This window comes from Molothrus aeneus, chromosome 7, assembly GCF_037042795.1.
Source record: "Molothrus aeneus isolate 106 chromosome 7, BPBGC_Maene_1.0, whole genome shotgun sequence".
NCBI lineage: Eukaryota > Metazoa > Chordata > Aves > Passeriformes > Icteridae > Molothrus > Molothrus aeneus.
In genome coordinates, this window is record NC_089652.1 from 3,477,889 (window position 1) to 3,502,223 (window position 24,335).

Consider the following 24,335-nt stretch of genomic DNA (forward strand, 5'->3'; position numbering starts at 1 on the left):
ATGAGACTTGGCCCAGATCTAAGTAGCAGCAAGGGATAAAGTTGACTTTCAGCCTGTGGGTTGGAGATGGGCTTAAGCCAGGTTACACTCATCCTTTTTGAGTTCTCCCCAGTTGTTTCCAGTGGTGGAAGAAGGAAGACCTCACTTCCTTTTTCCTCCCTCCTCAAAAATGGAGAAAACAACTGGGGAGAAAACAAAAAGGCGAAAAGCATCTTCCTGCTGAATCACTGGGAGAGTGATGAAAACATTAAATTTTTTTGCCAAAATATTACTTCTCCAGGAGGAGAAAAAAACGTTTGCCAGCAAAAAAGAGCATTGATGAAACCTCACTGCTATTAAGTTCAATATATGGTTAGAATATAGAAAAAGTGGGGAGACTTGCCATGTGAACATTGTGAACTCTTTGCTGCAGCCAGTGCTACCCTGCCTGCTCTGGGGGCAAATTCCCCTGCAGAGCCTCACCTTGCCTCAGCTCAAGGCAGTGACATCTCTACCAGTCACTGTGGCTCCAGTGAAGGAGCTGTGCTGCCTCAGCCTCTTGTTTATGGAGTTATCTGGGTTATCAGCTTCAGCAGATTCCCAGGGGCACTGATAAAAAGGGGAGGAAGCCTGGTAAGAGCTGTTCCCTGAGTCCCAGGGGAGAGATGAGCATGCTTGGAATTGTTGGATGGTCGGTTCCATGGTGTGAATATTTTTAAGTAGATCTAGGAACTGGTTTTCTGCAGAAAGTCGCTGACTACTACTTATTTTGACATTCAAATGACAAAGTAGAGGTGGTTTATTTTGGGAAGGGATTTTGAGAGGACTGGGCAAGGATTTCAAAGAATAAATCTTTTTCATGGAAAAGGACTAAAATTAGGTTTCCGTGCTTACACTGACAAGTCTAAACCAAGCTGGTTTTTAAAAAATGCTCAGTGCTCATGAGAAACTGTTGAAATTCCTGAGTGTGTTGGGGTCAGCCTTTAGGCTGCCTTCCCCATGGGATGCAGAGATGGCAGCGACCCAAATCAGTGCAGCCTGGAGCGCTCAGGTCTGCCTGTCTCGGTGTATTAATGGATGGCGCTGGGGCGTGGATGCAGAAGTGAAATAACTTCCCACCTTCTCTCCTCCCTTCTGTTGCCCTCCCACAATACATCAGGAATACAGGCCATGGTTTGGAAGTGGGGGTGAGGTGGAGATTCAGCTGGGAAGCTGATGGGTGTTCTGCTTTACCTCCCCAGAGCTCGACGCCCCCACCAACCTGCGGTTCGTCAACACCACGGAGCACTCGGTGCTGGTGATGTGGACGCGGCCCCGCGCCATCATCACGGGCTACAGGCTGACAGCAGGGCCCACCAGGGGAGGGCAGCCCCGCACCTACAACGTGGGACCCTCTGCCACCAAGTACCTCCTGAGGAACCTGCAGCCTGGCACCGAGTACACCGTGTACCTGGTGGCCGTGAAAGGCGACCAGCAGAGCAACAGAGAGACTGGCGTCTTCACCACTTGTGAGTGAGACACACACATGTGTCACATACTCCTCTTGTACCTTGCCCTTCTTCAAAACTTGTGCTGAAAGTGCCTATTGTGAGTTGATCTACAGGGGCAGCCTTTTGAAGTAGCATTCCAGCAGAACAGCTTGGGAAAAATGCTCCTTGTTGTTCTTTCTGAACTCATTGGCAGGAAAAAGCTATTTGCATCAAAAAGCTTTTAGTAAAATATATTTCAGCTTTTCCTGATGATTAAAAACGAGAGGGAGAACTTTACTATTGCTACCTTACTTTTTGCTTAGCTGGATGTCAGAGAAATTAAATTTTACTTGATCTTCCTAATTGCTTGGTTTTGGCATGACAAATGAAGGAAAGAATACAAACCCCTTTAAAATGGGCAAGGAATAATTAGTCTGGTACTTACATAAAGCTGAAAGCAGTCATTTCTCAAGCTCAGCCATACCATCTGAGGCAGCTCAACTGCAGTTACCCAAACTGACACAAACATTGTATTCTGTGGGGTTTTTTTTTTGCATTTCAGTCATCTCTCTTTGTGATGCTGGTTTGGAAGAAATACTAAGCAGATTTTGGAAGGAAAGGAAGTTCTGTAACAACCCCCACACACTTCTAAAAAGAGCAAATAGATCCAGTATTTAAATAATGATGATGCCATCATATAAACTAGCAAAAGTCAAAGCCACCCAAGCCCAGAACCACATCCTCTTTTCAGAAGAGAATGTGGTTTCTTTTAGAACAATGTGAAACTAAAATAAGGGCTCAAACTTTCAATCAGAGTACCATTGTTGACATTGGCAAGGTGCTTTTTGCTGACAGTCTTATCTATAAATATTCCTCAAGTAGAATGTGATTTGATATCTTAGATTTAATATTGCCTTCAAGTTCTGGCTTGTCTGAATGTAACCAGTCCAGTTTGAGACTGTAGATTTGATTAACCAAGCCTCTTCATTAATGACATTACTAACAAGGCCATTTCAGATTAAACTCAGTGTTGTTATTTAGGCTGATCTGGCATGCAAAAAGGCTTTGGCTTCTGTGTGATGCTTCTGACAGATGTCAGTGAGACCACAGATGCCTCAGACTGACGTTGGCTCCTTTCTGCTGACTTCACAAGATGTTGGTGAGGGATGAGATGGTCCTTGCTGGGACAGCTGGATGACAGACAGGGGTGTGGTATTCTGCTGGTTGGAAGGCATTTAGTGGGTGAATTAAAAAAAACAGCTGAGTTTTGAGGAACACTTTAAATATCATGCCAAAAAACAGGATTCCCAGATTCCTGAAGGTGGATGCATAGAGGATCATGCATCCACTTGAGTATTTGTTTGCCTCAGGAATAAAAGCTCTGGCTGTGATTAGACCACTTGCATACTGTGTCTGTCAAGCCCAGCAGCAGACAAAAATCATCTGTCAGATCCCTCCCAAATAACTGGATTTTTAGAAGTGATCTAGTTCAGCACTCATTTCATACCTCTGACTATTTGTGCTGCTGTAGGTCAGGTTTTCAAACTCTTTGGAGCCATCACAGCAGGTAGACTTGAACTCTGGTCAATTCACTCCACAGATCAGCCTGCTGGCTCTGTTCCTCCTTTTAACACAGAAGTGACTGAGACCTCTATTGTCATCACCTGGACACCTGCCCCAAGGATTGGTTTCAAGGTAGGAGGAGCAAAGTCCTGTGTTGGATTTTCTTCTTGCTTCACTGTGGTGGGGAGGGCAGATGGAAGCCATTTCCTATGGTGGTGAAGATGGCAGCACAAAGGGGAGAGGTGCAAAGGGCCTATTGCTCACAGGGAGCAGGTTTAGGTGACAGAGGTCAGTGCAGACATGGCGTTTCGTGTCAAGTGGGACATCTAGACCACAAGTTACAGGAGTAACATCTGGAGTTCAGCATGAGGGCCCCTAGTGCTGCTGTTGGATGGTCAGTCAGGGTACTGACAGCTTGTGACTGAAAAGCAAACCCCTGTGCCCTGCAGCTGGGAGTGCGCCCGAGCCAGGGCGGGGAGGCTCCCCGCGAGGTGATCTCCGACTCCGGCAGCATCGTCATCTCCGGGCTCACCCCCGGCGTGGAGTACACCTACAGCCTGACAGTGCTGATGGATGGCCAGGAGAGAGAGACCCCCATCATCAGGAGAGTCACTACACGTATGGCACCTGCTCCTCCTCCTTCTTCCACTCCTTTCTGGGAGGCAGTTCTGGTCTTTCCTCCCTGTCGTGAGCTGGTTTTTCTTTTTGGTGCATAGGTGACAGCAGCACTGGCTCATGCAATGCAGGGTCACAGCTTTAAGGGAGTATTTCTGGCTAATTCAAAGGTTGAGGATATTGTGGGGAGAGGGGTGCTGAGGCAGCCAGCATGATTCTCAGTGCCATCAGTGACCCATTTGTCTGAACACTTGCAGCACTGGCCCCACCGACCAGACTGCGCCTGAGGTCCAATCCTGACACTGGCATCCTGATAGTCTCTTGGGAGAGAAGCACATCTCCAGGTAACCATGTGAACTCACTCTGTGCTCAAACCTCCCCTTGGAGCAGAATGCTAACTAACACTTCTTCTGTGGTGCCCTGCAGTTTGGTGGGAAATTAGCTGTTGATGAATTTAAAGGAAAATGTACGCGTTTCTAGATATATTTAAAGATATACTTCACAGCTGTGAATTATTGCCGTAGGACTCTTAATGATTTACATTCTATATAAAATGCTGTTTTGGAGCATGAATGTGTTAGAATATTTCAGCTGTTTTAAGGATTTGAAGGGTTTCTTTAAGTAATCTCCAGTGGTTGAAAAATGGTCTGAGGGAAGGAAAGCAGAATGGACCACGAAGATTTGTGGAAGTGACAAATGGAAAGTGAAAGTTCTGACCATGTTCAGGATGAACTCTTCTCCCACAATAGCTGATGGGAGCTGCACAATTGACTCCCATAAAAAGTGGATTGAAAGTTTACAAAAACCTGTATTGGTAGCTGAATCTTTTTCTGACAGAGTCCTGAGAGAAGTTCCTCTCAAAACTCCTCTGAGATTTTCAAGAGTTTGGTGAGGTCTCAAAGAGAGAGACCTCAGTTTGGTGAGGTCTCAAAGGGAGCAGAAATGCCATGAGGGTGGCATGGCTAGCTCCTGGGAAGCTCAATTAGGGGTGCTTGACAAAGCAGCTTCTTTCTTTCCTGCTGGGCCCAGGGTGGCAAAATCACTTATAAAATGTCACATGTTTGCTTCAGCTGTCACACTGAGGACTGATGTAAGCAATCCAGAATCCATGAGGAGACTCCTGACACTGGCCTCTGTATTTCAGGCATCACTGGGTACCGTGTGACCACTGCTCCCACAGATGGGCAGCAGGGCTCTACCCTGGAGGAGGTGGTGGGTGCAGATCAGACCACCTGCACCTTTGAGAACCTCAACCCTGGTGTGGAGTACAACGTCAGTGTCTACTCTGTCAAGGATGACCAGGAGAGTGTGCCCATCTCAGAAACCATCACACCAGGTAACCAGAGCATGAGCAGCAATTTCAGCTGCCCAAGCTCAAATGGCTGAGCCTGAGAGCTCTATAGTGCAGAACTTGTATTAGTCTGCTAGTAGAGGGCTTAGACTTCACATTTAGTCTCAAGAAGCAGAACAGCCACGTTCCAGCCTGTGACAGAGCTTCTTACACCCATGTACTTCTCTGCATGGGGGAGCCTGTGTTGTGCTTCACAGGCTGGTGGTCAGCCCATGGATCTGCTGTGTCAGTACTGAGCTGGGCAGCAGCAGCAGCAGGAATTTAATTTAGCCCTGAAGTGCTGGTGGCAACAGGAAGTAGGTGAGCAGAGGTATGAGTGGAAAGCAAGCACAGGAGAAATTCTGGCAGCACTGGTGGCAGAAGATCACTTGAGCACAATGGAGAGGAAAGCCAAGATGGAATGGTCCATCACTGTAGCACTTGAGGCACAGTGTGGAGTGTGCCACCTCACATGACATCTGTGGGGACTGCAGAAACTGCCTTTGTAGCCACAGTAGCAAAATTTATATGCATTTCCCCAAATGGTTGCATTTAGTTTTCCTTTGTGAAGGCTTTGTTTGTTTTTGTTTCTGCTCTGAGATGATGCCAGCTACTGTGTTTGCTTGCTCTTGTAACACTGCTTTAAAATTTCTGTGCTTCACTGAAGTGCTGTGTGCTCCCTGGGGTGAACTAATACTGTGATGCTGCATAGTCATGCAGGAATAGCTTTAGCCCTTCACCATCTTCTGGTGAGGGAAAGCTAAGAATGTATGTGTCTGGCTTTTACAACTCTTTAAAGGTGATATGGTACATGCATTCCATGTGGGTAAACAATTATTTTACAGAAAACTAGCCCCTTTTTTGGCACCTATTCTGTAAAATAAGTGTCTTCCAAGAAGGAGATCAAAATAGAACAAAACCACTATTATTAAAACAATATCTCTGTCCCTTAATTTCTTTTCAAACTAACTTGTAATGAACAGAATGGACACAGAGTCTTGAATCTTTGACTCACTGATGTCTGATCCTGAGTGAGGAAGAGCATCCATTAGTTCCCACTGGTTTCAGGATCACCCTGATAAAGTTACACAGCCAAATCTTGTGGCTTAAGTCAATACCAGTTTATTGACTTGAACAACTGAAGGTTTGGCCACTGTCAATTAAACATGGCATCTAAAGTTCCCCATTCCCTGCCCAATTCTGCTGGTCCTAACATGCAGGAAATGAGCTCCTTTGCTAATGGAATAATATCAGTAGGGAAAACAGTCACAGCTGGGCTTATTTTCCCTACAAAAATTTAGGCAGCATCTTAAAGGTCATTAAAGGGCATTCTCATGCAGGGGCTAAAACTTGAGATTTTGAACCAGTTTAGCCACATATGTCAGGCTCTTGGGCACATCATATGCTGGGCATAACCTCTGGATTCGGGGATGTTGTCACTCTGACAAAATTAGTACCATCTAAAGGTCATTTTTAACCATTTCCATGTTTCCAAGGGAGTGTTCTGTTACTTGCTGTTTCACATCATCTGTTTTTAGCACATATATTGCAGCAGTTAGTTGGTAAGTAGAACTTGAGGAATTCTGGGCCAGGTCCTCAAGCCATTGCAGGGATTTGAGGCTTTTTTCCCAAGTGCAGTGTAAATAGTTCAGACAGTGGATGATCTACCCTGGAAGTTTGTGGAGGTTCTCAGCAGCTTGAGGGTCTGATTTAACCTCTTCAAGTGAGTTGATATTTTTATGATCCCAGTGATAAAAGATCCACCATTTGAACAAAGCAAGAATTGTAGAGGGTCAATCAACAGAGTAGTTGTTTTATTTAAACTTTGCTCTCTTGTCATTTACCTGTAGAAAGAAAAAAGGGCTGTGTTTTTTCTGCTTCTGTTTTTGTCAGAAAATGATGGGTCTTTGTGGCTCATCATTGCTCAGAGTAAATTTGTTGCAAGTTAAGTGCCTCTTGTTGAGCTCTTTGAAAATTTTATGTCTAAAGAGAACTGGGGTTTCAGCTTCTGAGGGAATTGGGGTTTCAGCTTCTGTCTGCCCAGGGAAGCAGCTGGAGACTGCACTGAAGGGTAAATCTAAGAAAACAAAAGGAAAACAACAATAGCAAAAACACAACAAAAACCACCCCACCAAAATCCATCCTTTTCCCCCGAACCTCAACAGAAATTGTGCATATCACCGCAATTGCTTCAAGTTCTGTCAATGTTAATAGTGATGAACACTGCTTTTTTCTCCCTTGTCTTTCTTTTGCCTCCGTGTGTCTCTGCCTCTCCCATTTGCTCTTTACCTCATTAGAGGTGCCCCAGCTCACTGACCTAAGCTTTGTTGACATAACTGACTCGAGCATCGGCCTGAGGTGGACCCCGTTAAATGCCTCCACCATTATTGGGTACCGCATCACAGTAGTTGCAGCAGGAGAAAGTGTCCCTATTTTTGAAGATTTTGTGGACTCCTCAGTAGGATACTACACAGTGACAGGCTTGGAGCCGGGCATTGATTACGACATCAGTGTAATCACACTCATTAATGGCGGAGAGAGCGCCCCTACCACTCTGACACAGCAAACGGGTGAATTTTGAAAACTTCTGTGTTTCGTGACGTGGACGGTGTCACCGGCTGTCACTGGCTGTCGGGGTGCTGGGGCTTTGTCCAAAGAGGAATTGAGCCCCTTGCTGCAGGGAAGCCAGGCAGACCGAGCTGGCTCCTTTCCCCATGTGGCAGCTGGGGATGGATATGGTGCTGCTCCTTTTTGAATTGGAGGCATTTTAATACCATGAATGACTGCAGACTTGCCAGGCTCATTCACCTTCTGCTGTTCAGATTTCCAGGATCCAGTTGGAATCAAGAGCCTGAAACATGAGCTGTGTGTTTGCCAGACTTTAAAACTGTGATTCCTCAAAATAGGAGTGCTGGAGGGTGGAGCAGATCACTAGACACCCTCCAGCCTTGACAGCTGTTTGAGCTTCCAGCAGCCCATTTCCATGGTGGCCCTACTCTTTCCACAATGCCCCAAAGGATGCAGATGGACACCACTCCCTGAGTACATGCCAGTGACAGCCATGCCACACCGTCAGGGGTTTCTATAGTGCATGAGCTGAAGGAGAGCTGGAAACTGGTTCTTGCATGAAATCCTGTTGGGTTTGAAAGTCCTGAGGCTGTAAATCCTTCGACATGAGTAGAAGTAGAGTCATAGGAAATTAGTGATATACCCTCTCCTTTCCTGTGTGTGCATGTATGGATTCTAGATGAGATTACTTTTCCATCTGTAGCTGCTGTATGGCAACTTTAAACCTCTCTTGGCACCACATCTGTAATACAAAATCCAGCTGCTAAAAGCACATTGGTGAAACTTGCTACCTTGTTTTTAAATTAGCCCCACGGGGTACATTTAACATATCAGGAATTGCCAAGAGGTTAAAGCAGCCTGACAGCAGTGCAGACACATTTTTCTCTTAACTGTAGTAGAACCAAATGTAGTTTAGAAGTCTGTTTGCATGAGTCTGATGCCGTAGTCAGTTGTGCATGAGATACTTTCTCTGGTGGTTGATTCCCTGAACAGACCCCTTGATCAGTATGAGTCTGAGAGCTGAGGTGGGTTTGTTCTTTGCTGTGTAGCTGTGCCTCCTCCCACTGACCTGCGCTTCACTAACGTGGGGCCTGACACCATGAGGGTGACTTGGACTGCCCCGACCTCCATCGTGCTGAGCGGATTCCTGGTGCGCTACTCCCCTGCCAAGAAGGAGGAAGATGTTGCAGAGGTGACAGTCTCACCCTCAGACAACATGGTCATCCTAACAAGTAAGTGGGTTACCTGCATAAATCAAACAAACATGAGAAGCCCTCCTCATAAAATCATAAGGTTACTAAGAGAAAAGACCTCCAAGGTCTTTGAGTCATCAACCCTGCACCACCATGTTCATCACCAAGTGCCAATCCACACACACCACCTGAACCACTTCCAGAGATGGTGACTCCACTCCTGACCAACATTTCAGGGAAGAATTTTTTCCTGATATCCAACTTCAGTCTCCCCTAGTGCAGCTTGAGGTCTTGTTTTTTCTTGTTACCTGGGAGAAAAGACTGACCCCCACCTTGCTACAGGTTGTAGAGGATGAGAAGGTCCATGTAGCACAAGATGAGGCAAAAAAAATGTTTGAGTGTGGCTGGCCAAGTTCTCAGTTGATGTAAAGTGATGTTGCAAGCAGCCTCATAGAAACTCACACCAAATGGGATTTGGCCTCTAGCTTTACCCAAGTTAAAGCCAAACCACAGGCAAGTTTTTTCCTATCAATCCAAGGACAGTGATGAATCAGGCTGTGAGGCAATTGCATTGATTTGCAGCCTGGTTAGGTATTAACAGTAAATACGTGTTGTTCGCCTGGTTTGCCAGTAATGTCAAGGACTTGCAGGGCAGAGGTTCAGGAGAGGATCAGAATATGCAAAAAGGCCATTGCTCCTTTGATACTTTGTATGCTCAGACCAGAAGGCACATCCTGTTTTGGAACCTTACAGGACATGGCAGCAAAATTTGGGCATTTTCCAAAAGCTGACATTAATTTTTGGGGCAAAAGCTGTGTTATATTTATAGTTGGGGTTGTGTTTTTTTTTTTTAATCTAAGAATCCAGTTGGTTGAGAGACAAGACCTGTTTTCAGAATAAAAAACTGAATCTAGAGCTTGTCTGACTTAGAGCAGCTGTGTTGGAAATCTTTGGCCCTATTTCAGCTTATATCAGCTAAAGCTTTGGCCTGGTGCATAGATAAACTAGTAGATGACTAGAATGGACCCTGTAAAAAGGTAATTGCTTCTAGTCAATCTCCACAAACTGATGAAGCAATGAGATAGGATATCATGCTCGTTGTGGCTAAAGCACTGCAAGGAACCATGATGCCACAAAAATAACTGATTTAAACTTTTGATTGTCCTGGAGGCCCAGATTTTCCATCAAGCAAAACTTGATTGTCTCCTAAGAAACACAGTTAAAATTGTGTAGTGTAGGTTGATTAACTTCTTGATGTTAGCAAAGAAACATTAGCCCAAATTGCTGTTCTTCAACTCCACAGACCTGCTCCCTGGCACTGAATATCTGGTGAGAGTCTACAGCGTTTCTGAGCAGCACGAGAGCGCACCTTTGTACGGCGTCCAGAAAACAGGTACTTGGATGCACATGTGGTTAATGCCAGCCTTTAAGAATTCATTAGTGGGACTTAATTACTTTTTTTTTTCCTGTGATGATGCCAAGCAGTTTGATTGAGCTCACCCTTGTGTCTCTTGAAACACCCAGGCCTGGATTCCCCCACTGGCCTGGACTTCTCGGATATAACGGCGAACTCCTTCACGGTGCACTGGATCGCTCCCCGTGCCACCATCACGGGCTACAGGATCCGCTACCAGCCCGAGCAGGGCGGGGGCCGGCCCAAGGAGGAGAGGGTGCCCCCCTCCAGGAACTCCATCACCCTCACCAACCTGCTGCCAGGCACCGAGTACGTGGTCAGCATCATCGCTGTCAACGGCAGGGAGGAGAGCCTGCCCTTGGTTGGCCAGCAGACAACAGGTGAGGCTTCAGGGAGTGCTGCATTTGGGGTGTCTTCTAGCAAAGTCATTGCTGTTCATCCACATCTCCCCTGCCAGCTTCACTCATGAGGAAATGCCTGTGTTCTGAGGTAGGGCTTGATTTAGGACAAGGTGGGAGGACCCATGCTGCTTTCAGATGTTTCTAGGGCCAGCAGAATTGTTTTCATTAAATCCAGTCCAATGCCATATGGTTTTAACCAGATACATCTCTTTGGAGAGGAGTGTGCCCTGAGCCAAAGGACAGACAGCTGAGTAGCAGAGGAGCATGGTATAAGTAGAGTATGTAGCTGATGTACAACTGTGTTTAAATTCCTTCTCTTTAAATTCCTTCTCAATTCCCTGTTTTTCTAGTGTCTGATGTTCCAAGGGACCTGGAAGTCACCCCTACCAGCCCAACCAGCCTCAAGATTTCCTGGGATGCTCCTGCAGTGACAGTCAGATACTACAGGATCACTTATGGTGAAACAGGTGAGGGCAGGCTGCTACAGCTGGTCACAGCCCAGAAACTCTGTTCTGAGGCCATTAGAAAGCAAACAGCAAAGGCACCTTGGGCTGTAGCAGACACATAGGTGCCTTTTTAAAAAAAAAAAAACCAAATCATATTTTGTCTGCCTAAAAAGAGTATCAGAGTATTCCAGTAATTTTAGAAATGGTTCTATGTATGTGTTTCGTTCTTTTCCTCAAAACAATTCTGACCCAACAACCACTGAAATCAACAGGGTCCTGTCTTCAGCTTGATGCATGTAGGACTGTCCTGGTTTTTGTAGAGATTTTAAATGTATGCTTTACAGGTTAATCACATTTCTTAACCTACTCTTGCTAGGTGGAAGCAGCCCAGTACAGGAGTTCACAGTGCCTGGCACAGTGTCCACTGCCACCATCACTGGCATCAAGCCTGGCGTTGAATACACCATCACTGTGTATGCTGTGACTGGCCGTGGAGACAGCCCTGCCAGCAGCAAGCCAGTCACTGTCACCTACAGGACAGGTGAGACATGATTAAACCAAACAAGGCAAAAACCCCACAGCTTTGCGTTGGCTTTTCCCCATAAATGTGTATTGCTGATTCCTGGGGTTTTTTTAGAAGCCATGAGCTGTAGGGCCATCAGTTTGTGGAGCTGTGTAGCTTGGTGGTACAGAAGGGGTCTGTGGCCCTGGAGAAGGATAACCCTATGAAGTCCAGAGGGGGATAAAAGCAGTGCTCAACTGCTCACTGCAGAGTGGAAATCCTGTTGGGCTCTCATAATGTGGGGTCACTGCTGGCTTAACTCCAGTGCTTCACTGTCAGATTGTGATCCTGAGGAGTCTTGCCATTTTTTTTCTAATGCCAAGACTGTTGTCTCACTCCTGATTTGGATATAGCTGAATCCTACTCCTGCTGTAGCTACAGATAAAGGCATTAAGTAGCCTTTAAAACAACAAAAATCCTCAGCTAACATTGATATGAAATATACTCACCCACACATCATGGTTCAGGTTTTTTTGCTCTGGATAAAATTCAGCCAGGACACAAAAGTGGAGGGAGGGTTTCCTCTACCAACATACTGAGAAAAATTATTTTTGTTGCCCAGAAATAGACACACCATCCCAGATGCAAGTCACTGATGTCCAGGACAACAGTATCAGCATCAGATGGCTCCCTTCAACATCCCCAGTCACAGGGTATCGGGTGACTGCTAATCCCAAGAATGGACATGGGCCCTCAAAAACAAAAAATGTCCCTGCAGGTAAGAGTCATGTCATCCTTCCCTGGATCTGTAAGGAGTGCAAGATGTGACCACTAAAATCCTGCTGCTGGTTGTACCTTTTTTTTTTTCCTTTTTTTATCTTGCTGATTTTCAGCTCTGTCTCATCCAGGACAGATGACCTCAGGCAGGTTTTTGTCCCAAAAGCTTCGTATTTCTTTGACACTCTTGTACTGCAGAAGTTTGTTCTTGGCAGTGTGCATAAAAAGCACCTGCATTTCAAAGAAATACCATTGGATTTTCTAGCATCCAGCAAAACTTGCTCTGAAATCCTTCTGGAAGTCACATAACATGACCCTTGGCCACAGCATGGGTTCAGTCACGTACACTACAGGTTTGTAGTGTAGTACCCATGGAACCTGCCAGGTCAGCTCTCAGGAAAACTGCATGTTGTGGGATCAGCAGAGCACTTGGGGATGTTGTGATGCAGCTGAGCTGGTGGTCAGTCTTATCCTAAAAAATGATGAAAGCTGGTCTCCCTGTACCTTGTTCTACCCACTGTGCTAACCTGTCCTTTCAGCTGTGGAGCCTTGGAGCAGGTACAAATGGCAGTTGTGCTCTGCCAGAGAAGCATGATGCAATTTAAAGGCAAATTTCATTTGTCAGTCCCACCTTGTTTTAATAACATGTATTCATGGTATGGCTTAGACAGGCCATTCATTCAAGGCTACTTTGAGGCCAGCTTTGTGCTGTTCTTTCTGACTGACAGTGTTCTTTCCTGCCAGATCAAACTCAAGTCACTATTGAAGGTCTGCAGCCCACAGTGGAGTACTTGGTCAGTGTCTATGCTCAGAATCAGAACGGGGAGAGCCAGCCCTTGGTTCAGACAGCTGTCACCAGTACGTATTTCACTTCATGGCAACAAACACGTGTTTTCTATTGATCTCTGAACCTACCACCACATTCCCAGGGGAAACAAAAGCCAGGGGCCTGGTCTCCAGGAGAGAGTGAGGTGGTCTGCCCTGTGAGAAGTACCATGCACCTAAGCTGCAGATGCTGGCAAAAATGCAGTCCCTCTGCCTCAAACACTGCCAAAATGCAATTTCCCACTCCCTCAAAGTGCTGCGCTTCTTATTTTCTTTCACTAAAGCTACAAAAGCCTTTTGGGGTTTCCATCAACCAATTGGGTTTGCCATCAACCAATCAGTGGATAAAATGTGCCAAGATCTCCCTTGTGTGGAGCTAGGTGGCAAAGGTGATTGCTGTTAAGGGATTGGACTGGGCTTGGGAGCACTTGCCCTGTATAAGGGAGTAAGGGAAACCACATGGGTTATACTTGGGATGAAGCACTGCAAAAAAAATAAAATTCCAGGACTGAGGTGCTGTGTAGAAAGCAGCAGTCCTGCTCAGGTCACAGGGGGGACAGAAGACCTTGTAACTCAGGGCTATGTTTGAGCTAAAGTGCTCCATATCCCTCTGGGGTAGGGATTTGTGTGATTCTTACTTCCCTCCTCAAACTTGTATTCAAAACCATGACTCAACCCCAAACACTGCAGACAGCAGGAGCTTCTCCAGAGTTTTGCAGAGATGAGTGAAGAATCCACATTCAAACCAACAAAATCCTGGACAAAAATCACCTTTGCCAACTAGAAAATGCAGAAAAATGAGGACTAATACAACATGGCAAATTAAAAAGATGGAGCTTTCTAGAAAAGCATGGGTTTGATCCAATATAAAAATCACATGCTAGATCCTCCCATTTTGTGTAGCACGTGGGTGTATTCCTGTGATAGCCACTCCAGGAGGAGCAAGGCTCACTTCCCCTGCTCTGAGCTCCCACCTTGCCAGGAAATCCTGTGAATTGGTTTAACTGGGAGGTGTGCATATCATCCAGTTTCACCTGTGGACATTCCCTGTGCACTCAATACAAAGCTGAAAAGTTTGTTTCTAACTGATTCTACAATATGCTGAGTAATTTTGCTTTCTTGATGAGTATGTTAATTGGATATTAATTTATGAAAGAAAATAGTGGGATGGATTCTCCTTGGACTGGCACTTAGCACAGCAGCTCCCAGTAGTGAACAGCAAGTGCAGCATGAACCCAAACTTACAGAGCCAGGTGGGTTCTCTGGCTGCCTTTGGCACCAGCAACCATTTACATGGCAGAAATGGGTCTTAGCACTCCCATTTCTTTTTTTTCCTTGTCCCCTTTTAAGGTAGCTTAATGCTACCGGAGTTGTGTGAAAGGGGTTTTGGTGTCAAGGGGACTCAAAAATAGGGGAGAACTGGTGTCCTGGCTGCTTTGAAGGTGGCAATGCAGGTCCTTTTGGTTTCAGCAAAGCCAAGATCGCTTTCCTGCTGCCTGGCACCTGCAAACTTGGGCTTAGGGATGTAAGCATGTGTGCAAGGTGCAGCACAGAGGAGAATCCAGTGCCCCCCTTGCCACACCAGACTGAAAACCGCTTTGCATGTAATCGAAATGCTTTTTATTTTCCTCACCCACAACCTGCTTTTTATCACTTAACCTCTTACCGTTAATTTGCCTAACAGACATTGACCGCCCTAAAGGACTAACATTCACTGAGGTGGATGTTGATTCCATCAAAATTGCTTGGGAAAGCCCTCAGGGGCAAGTCACCAGGTACAGGGTGACCTACTCAAGCCCTGAGGATGGAATCCATGAGCTATTGCCGGCCCCAGGGGGCGAAGAAGACACTGCTGAGCTGCATGGCCTCAGGCCAGGTTCTGAGTACACTATCAATATCGTTGCCATTTACGATGACATGGAGAGCCTGCCCCTCACTGGGACCCAGTCCACAGGTACAGCTCCCACCACCCCCAGCAGGCCATGGCAGCAGTGGGTTCTGCCCCGAGGGGTAAAGTGTGCTTCCATGTGCAACTGGTGCTCCAAGTGGGGCAGCCCAGGGGATGGGATTGCTCCTGAGGGATGGCTTAGCTGGGGCCAGAGAGCTGCCTGGAGCAGAGTCAGCCTGCATACACATCAGGGAAGGCAGGCAAGAGAGCAGGATTGCACAAGCAGACCCTAGAGAAAGGAGGGAGGGGTGTCAAGTGGTTTTGTGTCTCTGGTCACAGAGCCTGATCCATGGTGAGTGCTCTCACAATGCTCTTGTCTTGCCTTCAAGGTATGTGACACCTCAAAGCACAGGTAGTGACCAATAAGAGAGATGAGGGCAGCTTTCATGGCTCAGGGACTTTGCTGTTGGAGCCAAAGATCAGCAGGAAGGGCTGGCAGATTGCTGAACCCTCAGGTGTCATAGAGCCTGCAGATCCCTCACTGGCACTGCCCTAGGAACCGCAGCCCACTGCATGCCCACACCCTGCACCTCATCACCTCCACAGGAGAGTCCCTTCTGTGCCAGGCTGATCCAGCTGCAGTTCCATGCATTGAAAATTCCTTGATGGGAAAGGAAAATTACTGCAAGGAATTAGCTTAACGTTGCTTCCAGCAATATGGAATCCATTGCAAGCTTCCAGCACTACCAGATGTGACTTTATTACAAAGACAGGTAGCACCTGTGTAATAAAGGTCTCCCATTCATTTGTGGCTGAAAAGTTGGCACTTTAATTCCAGAGGTAGAATGAATTCTGTGGGTCCTAGTGTATGGATTTGCTGTGCTAAACTGAGGCAAAGTGATGTAATGATGGAACAGCTGGCTGACTACCTGCCAGAAATGCAAATATAATACTTTTTCAAACCCACCCTCCGTGGTTTACCTTTTGAGAGCTGTTCAAAAGTGGATCTGAAGTCATTCAAGACTTTCCATTGACTCTCATGGCATTTAGATTGAGCTCTGAGCTAAGCCAGAAGGAAGAATTATCCTGTATTTCCACTTTGTAAAACTGGAAAGCATTGATAGCAATGTGCCATAGTGGGCACTATGCTAAGGTGTATCTTTGCTCTGTTTACAGCCCCAGGCTTACCAACAGTAAGGCAAGAGACTGTTTCAATGGACATTCCTTTTTTTAGGCAGGAATTTGTTTGTAAGGATAGTGGATGTGTTTGCTCCTGAACAGGCTCTTGTGTGATGAGCCTCATGGCCACCACAGCTCTGCTTTTCCATTGCCTTGCTCGCTGTGTAAGTGGCTGTAAAATGCTTCCCCTCTCCATTTGCAGTATTTTTATATCTTCTCTGCAATTCCTGAGCCTGCTTCCTACTTACTTTTGTAAATCATCCATGGTATTTTGGAAATGAACAGACTGGGGCAAGTGGAGCAGGACGAAACCGTGAGCTGTGTGATGAAAAGCAGAGACTGGTAGAATAATTAAAACAGGCTGGCCTGCTAGAGATTTAATCACCTTCCCAAGCCTTTACCTTACATCACAGCAAGTGTCATTGCTCACTTAACTCCAGGATTGAAGCATTGATATCTCCTTATTTCTGCTGAAAAGTGTTTCTGTAGATTTGAACAACACATCCTCTCCCACGGTGTTTTATTGCCTGTGTTTGCACAAGGCTTTCCACTTTTCTGGCCTAAACCTGGCTCATGTTCAGGAGACAATACTGTCTTACCCAACTGTCTTTTTTTTAAAGTAACCACGTGCCTGTCTGGATTTTTGCAGCAATTCCACCTCCAACAAACCTGAGGTTTACTCAGGTAACTCCCACCAGTCTCACCATCAACTGGAATGCGCCCAATGTTCGCCTCACTGGCTACAGAGTCAGAGTGAACCCCAAAGAAAAGACTGGTCCTATGAAAGAAATCAACCTTTCTCCAGACAGCACATCTGCAGTTGTGTCTGGCTTGATGGTAACTTTTTTCTTTGTGTTGTGGGAAGGAGATTTTTTGAAGAAATTTCAGATTCCTGTGTCAGGAGCTTCAGGTGGAGTAGATCATTTCAGCTCCTGAGGGTCTGGCTCTGAAGCTCATGGCAAGTCAGCCTGCAGCTACTCAGCACTGTAGTTTTTTTAAAAGGCAATTAATTGGCTTGCTGAAGCTGCATTCTACCCCCTTCCTCATCTAGCACAGAGAGACTGGATGCCTAATCAAATGCAAATTACCAGGTTCACAATCAAAAGTAACCCAGCAAAATGCTTTTACTCATCTTTCACAAAAGAGGTCAGAAAGTGATCTGATGCAGAGATTTCAAGCTGTGATATAGGAGCTCTGGCAGTCTATTGCCTATTTTTAAGACATCTGCAAAATATACATTAAAAATACAAGTCTTTTGTGACTTAGGCTTAAATTTGCTTTATAGCCATCTTCTCCACTGGAAGCATTTCAGGAGTTCCTGAACTGGAGAAGGCTGAAAATAACTGCTTTTATGGTTCCTGTGATCTTAAAAAGCTACTGATCTGTTTTTAAGGAGTTTTATGAATAATTTTCAAAAATGAGCCTTAAAAAACATTCTAATCTAAGTGGACCCATAGTCTGATGCAGCCAAGGACAAACCCCCCCCCATGCTGTTACATTCACAGTTATCTTTTATTCACATTAATTTATTCTTTATCATAGCAAATGGCATCCATTAACCCTGGGAAAAATAGGAGGGAAATTAGAGTTCCTCTGAAGAATCAGCTTTAAAGCACAGATTCTAAAATGAGGGGTGATAAATAAGCTTCTTGCAGGATTTCTTGTGCTCCTGAGTGTGCACATGTGCACAGTGTGTCAGGGTCCATGCCTACTCTTTTATTCCAGCTGGGAATAATAAGAATTATCCCATCAGTCCTTCCCCAGTTTATTTTAAGGTTTCATATTTCAGTGAGTGGTGACTGTGAAATGTGGCTCCACCAAACACTGACTGAGGGCTGGAACATTTCCCCCCCTGTGCTGGGTCCTTCTCTTAACATGCACAACTCTGTCCATTCTAGGTAGCAACCAAGTATGAAGTGAGTGTGTATGCCCTGAAGGACTCCCTGACCAGCAGACCAGCCCAGGGGGTGGTCACAACCCTTGAAAGTAAGTGATGACCCTCTCCAGATGACCACTTAGAGCTGTGTGGGTGCAGAGGAGCTGTGCCCAAAGTTGGGGCTCTGTCCAAAGTTCCATCCCAGGCTGCACCAACCCTTGCCTGGTAAGATTGCCAGTCCCCCCTGTACTGACAGGACCCTTGCCTTGTGTGCAGATGTGAGTCCCCCTCGCAGGCCCCGGGTGACAGATGTCACTGAGACCACCATCACCATTACCTGGAGGACCAAGACCGAGACCATCACTGGCTTCCTGGTGGAAGCTGTCCCTGCAGGTGGCCAGAACCCCATTCAGAGGACCATCAGCCCTGAGCTCAGGAGTTACACCATCACTGGTAAGTAAGGGCTTCTGCAGCTCCTGGCTAGTATCAGAAAGTACACTGGGTTCTTGTTTTGGAATTGAATATCCTCGTTGAGAAATACTACAGGAACAAAAGGTGGGAAAAAGTATCTGAAGCATCAAGACTAGGCTCCAAGAAGAGGTTATTGAAAGACCTTCTGATGGCCATCTTAGGTGGCTTCCTCTCCTTAGCTAACATTTGTGTTTTATCTTCATTTTAGGCTTGCAGCCTGGCACTGACTACAAGATCTACCTGTACACTCTGAACGAGAACGCACGCAGCTCCCCGGTGGTACTGGATGCCTCCACTGGTAATGACCTTTCTGCTCATCTTAGCACACAGCAATCACATATGGCCAATTAGGAGTTGTCTGTATCTGATCTTGTCTAAAATACCATTTAATATTCCCTGGCAATGGGTTTGAGAAGGGTGTCAAGCAGCTCAGGTGAAGAATATGCTGGTCTTTTCTGTATTTGATGATTTAAACCCTTTTGTTTCCACCCAGCTATCGATGCTCCTTCTAACCTGCGCTTCCTCACAACCACGAGCACCTCCCTGCTGGCCACCTGGCAGCCCCCCCGAGCCAAGATCACGGGCTACATCATCAAATATGAGAAACCTGGCTCACCTGTCAAGGAGGTGCTGCCTCAGCCCCGGCCCGGCACCACTGAGGCGACCATTACTGGTAACTCTGTTCTGTCTGGGAGCTCTTCACCTGAAACACTTGAATTTTGAGAGAGGGAGGGGGAAGGCCTAATTATAAAATGCAATTATGATTGGTGATTAGCTAATAGGTAGAAAATTGTGTTCCTTTATTGTGGTTTCCGGTACTAGAGAGTGGTCCTGTAAGCACACCTGTCCTACAAACACATTGCACCTCACTGATCAGAACAACCACACATTTGAACAGTCTGGTGCTTGTTTCCACTGTCAGCACAATTGTTGTCCTTCCAAGGAAGAAAAGCCCCTGATTCTGGCACCCACCAGTCACATGTGCTAAAGATTCCTTCTGTTTGGGTCCATGATCCCAGCTGATGTGGTCAGACTGCAAACTTGCTCTGAGGAACAGGAGGCTGAACTCTGCACTGTCCTGAAAACCTCAGGAGTGAAATGCACATACCCAATACTGTAGCCATCCCCACCTCCCATCCTGCCTTAGTTCTCACACATAATCATAAAGAAAAGCAACTCCGAAGTCTAAAATTGTCCTTCCTTCCTCCCTAGGTTTGGAACCTGGCACTGAATACATCATCTACATCATTGCTGTGAAGAACAGTCAGAAGAGTGAACCACTGGTTGGCAGAAAAAGGACAGGTAAAACAAAGCTCTGGATTGTTGTGTGCCAACAGGAGAGAGCTTTCACAGTGTGAAAGACATTGAAAGACACTTGTGGAGGACTGAAATAATGATGTTTTTAAAAACATCCTGTTCACACACACCTTTTCTTTGAGTCACATAGGCTTTGTAAGGAGGTTTTCCTTTCTAAGGATACAGGAGGTACACTTCTAAATTTATATTAATAACACTTACCTGTGTTTGAACACTAGCAACAGAACAGTGTGCTTGATGCTGAATTCTTGCTTGGGTACCTAATGGATAATTAAATCAGTGTCTAACACTTGATTGCTTCAAATGCAGAATCCACTCAATTTGTTCCTTGTTGCATTCCTCTTACTTTGCAACTTTCACAGTACAAGACTGACCTATAGCAAGCAAAATACCAGCTGGACCTCCAAATACGATCAAGGAGCCAGTTTCTTCCTGCTCACCAGTGATTCCTCTTAAAATGATAACCTGGAACTATCTCTTGCAATCATTCCTTCTCAGGTTGAGCAGTGGTGGTGGGTTGCAGTGTTCAGAAGTGTCGCTCAGCTGTATGAAAATTTCACACCAACACACTTAGGTGTGAAAGATGCAGAGAGGGAAATTACCTTTACTATCAGGGCAGAGTCATAAAAAGTGTAATGGCTAATATTTGATGCTTGGAGTGGTGTAATGCAGCTTTTTTGTTGCTTTGCTTGACGGCCTCCAACCTTTCTTTGCCAGATGAGCTCCCCACACTGATCAGCAGACCACACCCCAACCAGCCCGACATCCTGGACGTGCCTTCCATTGACGAGGGGACCCCTTACCTCACCAACAACAGGTACGACAATGGCAATGGGATCCAACTTCCAGGCTCCTCTGGGCACCCTCAGACGGTGGGACACCAGGGCCAGCAAATCTTCTTTGAGGAGCACGGCTACCGGCGGCCCGGGCCCACCACAGCCACTCCCCTCAGGCCGGGCTCCAGGCTGCCCAGCGTGGATGAGGCCATCGAGGTGCCCGGCTACCAGGTGCCCATCGTGGTGGAGCCCTCGTACCCGCACAGGCCCCGGCGCAACGACAGCCAGGAGGCCCTGTCCCACACCACCATCTCCTGGAGGCCCCTGCTGGAGAGCTCCGAGTACATCATCTCCTGCCAGCCCGTCAGCCAGGATGAGGACACGCTGCAGGTAACGGGCTGTCTCAGAGCAGAGGTGGTGACACTTTACCTGGGGCTCTTGGGGCAACAGTGCCTTTGCTGTGCTAAGGGGTGTCAGAACCCAAGAAATTCCTCTGACTGCCCTGGAGGACTTAAGACCCTGCCAGGAGACCTTGGCCCAAGACCCCTGTGCCTTTGATCTTGACCCAAAAAATTACTGACCTTATATGAGGATTTACAAGCCACGGAAGTTTAAGTAGAATGATAGTGAATTTATCACAGGGTGAAAAATAGATTTTTTTGGGGTTTTTAGAATGGGGGTTCAGGAGGCAAGATAGACTGGACATGCCCAGATTCCTCCTTCTCCTTCTTCTTGGCCTCCATTTTCTCCTGTGATGGCGGCACTTCTGGATTGGTTTAAGGTAGAAGCTCACTGTCTGACATAGGTGATAGGCATTGGGAAGTTACGGTAAATAATGTACACGTAGTTTTTAGTATAAAAAGATAACACCAGCGTGCCTCAACCTGACCTGCCAGACAGACCTGGAGAAAAGAATTTTATAGATAAGAAACAATAAACAACCTTAAGAAGGAGAACAGAAGAATTCTGACTCCTCCTTTGACTGCCAGGCTGGGAAATGAGGCTTGTACAGATCTCAGAGTCACTGACCAGCAGAGATTCTGAGAAAGGGAGTGGCAGGAATTAGCCTAAAGAATCTGTCTAACATGTAGCTGAGACCAGAGTGGATGAAAGCCTCCTCATCTCCTTTATAGAAAAGGCTACAGGATAAAACTGCGAAACCAGAAAACTTGGAAATGCTGACAGCAGTGATGTTTCACCAGGGAAGGGGGCAGCAAGCTGAGTGGGAGTTTCAGAGATTGAGGTGCTGCTTCTCCAAGCTACAGCACTTTTCCTAGAAGTCTCCCTTGGTTTCCTCGAAATGGCAAAAGTAACCCCTCATGATCCATAGTCCAGAGTAGCTCTGCCTAACTTGATATTATCTGAAGTTCTCAGAGTATCTAAGGGCTCCATCATGGTACAGAGCATAGGGGTCATCCTAAACACCCTGCCTTTCCTGTGAGAGAGGTAACACCTACAGGGTGTTACCATCTTTCTGGTGACCTGGCATTGTCTCTTGTTGCAGTTCAGGGTTCCTGGCACTTCCTCTAGTGCCACGCTCAAGGGTCTCACAAGAGGGGCCACCTACAACATCATAGTGGAAGCTCTAAAGGACCACCGGAGACAGAAGGTGCTGGAGGAGATGGTCACAGTTGGCAATACTGGTAAGGAACAGCCTTAGGGAGCCTGGCTGGACCTGTGCAGCCCCTGCCTCATTCCCCTTACTCAAGGTCACCTGCCTGGTGCCCAAGCTTGACAACAGTTCAGAAAGGAAACTTCTGACAAGGACAGTTCATAGCAGGACACTGGGACAAGTGATTTGTGAGGTTCTGGACCATCAGCTCCTGACCCTGATCATCACCCCCTGAACTGGTGGCTGTAAAGCACCCACCAGCCAAGGCACACTCCTAAGGTGACCACTCTGCCCAGCTACAGGGTCTGCTCTTCTTCTCCCACCCCCTGCCATGACACAGAACCTGCAGCACCCCAAAAAGGTGCACATGCAGCTACCAACCCCCTGCTGTTCCTCAGCATCTTACAGCACATTTTCTCCTGAAGACAGGCAAGAATCAAGTTGTTCCTCACCAGCAGCAAATGCAGAAACTCACACTTGCTTGAAACTTGGGAAATCAAAATGAAAATAGCCTTCATGTCAGGTTTTTTATCATTCAACTGCTCTGACACATGCAAATGGAAAATAAATCACAGGGAGCTGGGCTGCTGACAACCATCAAGTATATGTCCATGGGGTAACTCCATTACTGCCAGGATATTACAAGAAGAAAAACGTGTGTGTTCACTGAAAATCAGTCTGTCTGTCAGCAGCTCCCATTGCTGTGTGTGATGCCTGTTTCTCCTCTTTCTGTTGCAGTGTCTGAAGGATTAAACCAGCCAGCTGAGGACACCTGCTTTGATACTTACACTGGCTCCTTCTATTCCATTGGCGAGGAATGGGAGCGCTTATCTGAAACTGGCTTTAAGCTCTGGTGCCAGTGTTTGGGCTTTGGCAGTGGCCATTTCAGATGTGACTCTTCTAGTGAGTAGCTTGCTGTTAACCATCCCCATCCCCACTCTCCCCCAGCAGCAGTGCCATGTTTGACAGACTCAGCCTGGTCCAAACATGATGCAAATGAAGGCAGGATCTTAAACCAAAGCGATGTTTTGCATCGTGAGAAGTGATGGAAAACTTTGGTTACCTCTGAGCTTTGCAGCTAATCTAGAATTGCCGTCAGCAACAATCAGTATTGTATTGATAAGAGATACTTTACCTTGCCAGACATGTCTAGCTAATATGGGAAAGTGTGGATTTCAGTGAGTGTTACAGCCAGTGCTGGTATTACAATAAATCTGGTTTGCGTTGCAGGCAGCCTTTGCAAAGCAGCTTGCAAAACCAGTTTTCTAACTAATTTTTCTAACACTTCTGCCCAGGGCATTAAGTTTTATTCTTTGCAGAACTGTGTGGTTTACATGGAAAAAAAAAATCCATCTTGACACAAGGGAATGGAACAAAAGTCTGTCATTGAGCAGTTTAACACAACACATACCCAGCTAATTGAAATTAGACTTTTAAATTGTGGAATAAGCTCAGCAGAGAGAGTATTTCTGCAATTTGCATAGATTCAGAGGAGTCTATGTAGAGACACTTAATTTTACAGGAAAAGATGCTTATTTTACAGGATTAATATTTATATTTCAGTATTTGATACACATGGCTTGTCCATGGTGTCTTGTAAGATTGTGGTAAATTTTATGCTGGGTATTTGCACAAAAAAGAGCATTTAAATATTTTTCTCTCCTTTCCTACCCCACATCTATTAAATTCCTTTTCATTTCTTTTCATCTCCTGTGAACCAAACCTCCTCTCTCCACTCTTTGTCACATCCTACTTTTTCCCCAAGAGCCTCTACACATTTTCCAGAGCTGAAACAGCCTTCAGCAGTTAAAAACTGCAGGAGCTGAACCCATTTCCTCCTTGGGACTTAGATGAGCTGAGAAGATTCTTTCTCCTGCCTTTCCTGAGACAATGCCACGCTCTTTTCCTCCTGCTGCCTGTGGGATAACTCCTGATTCTTGTTCCCCTGCCTTCTCCAGAGTGGTGCCATGACAATGGAGTTAACTACAAGATTGGGGAGAAGTGGGACAGGCAAGGGGAGAATGGCCAGATGATGAGCTGCACCTGCCTTGGGAATGGAAAAGGAGAATTCAAGTGTGAACCTCGTAAGTGTCTTTGCTGTTAGTCTGAGCTCTCCTTCAGCAGGTCTCAGCAT

General features: G+C 46.2%; 1 protein-coding gene across 1 annotated transcript in view; it reads left to right on the forward strand.

Moving 5' to 3' along the window:
- FN1 (fibronectin 1) overlaps positions 1-24,335 on the forward strand; it is a 51,720-nt gene that overhangs the window by 24,945 nt on the left and 2,440 nt on the right. The window contains exons 20-43 of the mRNA XM_066553683.1: positions 1,221-1,487; positions 3,049-3,143; positions 3,461-3,629; positions 3,884-3,970; positions 4,771-4,962; positions 7,254-7,526; positions 8,574-8,756; positions 10,021-10,110; positions 10,242-10,511; positions 10,883-10,999; positions 11,355-11,519; positions 12,103-12,258; positions 13,002-13,115; positions 14,767-15,036; positions 16,799-16,986; positions 18,048-18,135; positions 18,302-18,478; positions 18,705-18,794; positions 18,990-19,169; positions 19,709-19,798; positions 20,531-20,979; positions 22,094-22,232; positions 22,940-23,104; positions 24,160-24,285. Coding sequence (XP_066409780.1) covers positions 1,221-1,487; positions 3,049-3,143; positions 3,461-3,629; positions 3,884-3,970; positions 4,771-4,962; positions 7,254-7,526; positions 8,574-8,756; positions 10,021-10,110; positions 10,242-10,511; positions 10,883-10,999; positions 11,355-11,519; positions 12,103-12,258; positions 13,002-13,115; positions 14,767-15,036; positions 16,799-16,986; positions 18,048-18,135; positions 18,302-18,478; positions 18,705-18,794; positions 18,990-19,169; positions 19,709-19,798; positions 20,531-20,979; positions 22,094-22,232; positions 22,940-23,104; positions 24,160-24,285 — 4,140 coding nt within the window. The remainder of the gene's footprint in view (positions 1-1,220; positions 1,488-3,048; positions 3,144-3,460; positions 3,630-3,883; positions 3,971-4,770; positions 4,963-7,253; positions 7,527-8,573; positions 8,757-10,020; positions 10,111-10,241; positions 10,512-10,882; positions 11,000-11,354; positions 11,520-12,102; positions 12,259-13,001; positions 13,116-14,766; positions 15,037-16,798; positions 16,987-18,047; positions 18,136-18,301; positions 18,479-18,704; positions 18,795-18,989; positions 19,170-19,708; positions 19,799-20,530; positions 20,980-22,093; positions 22,233-22,939; positions 23,105-24,159; positions 24,286-24,335) is intronic.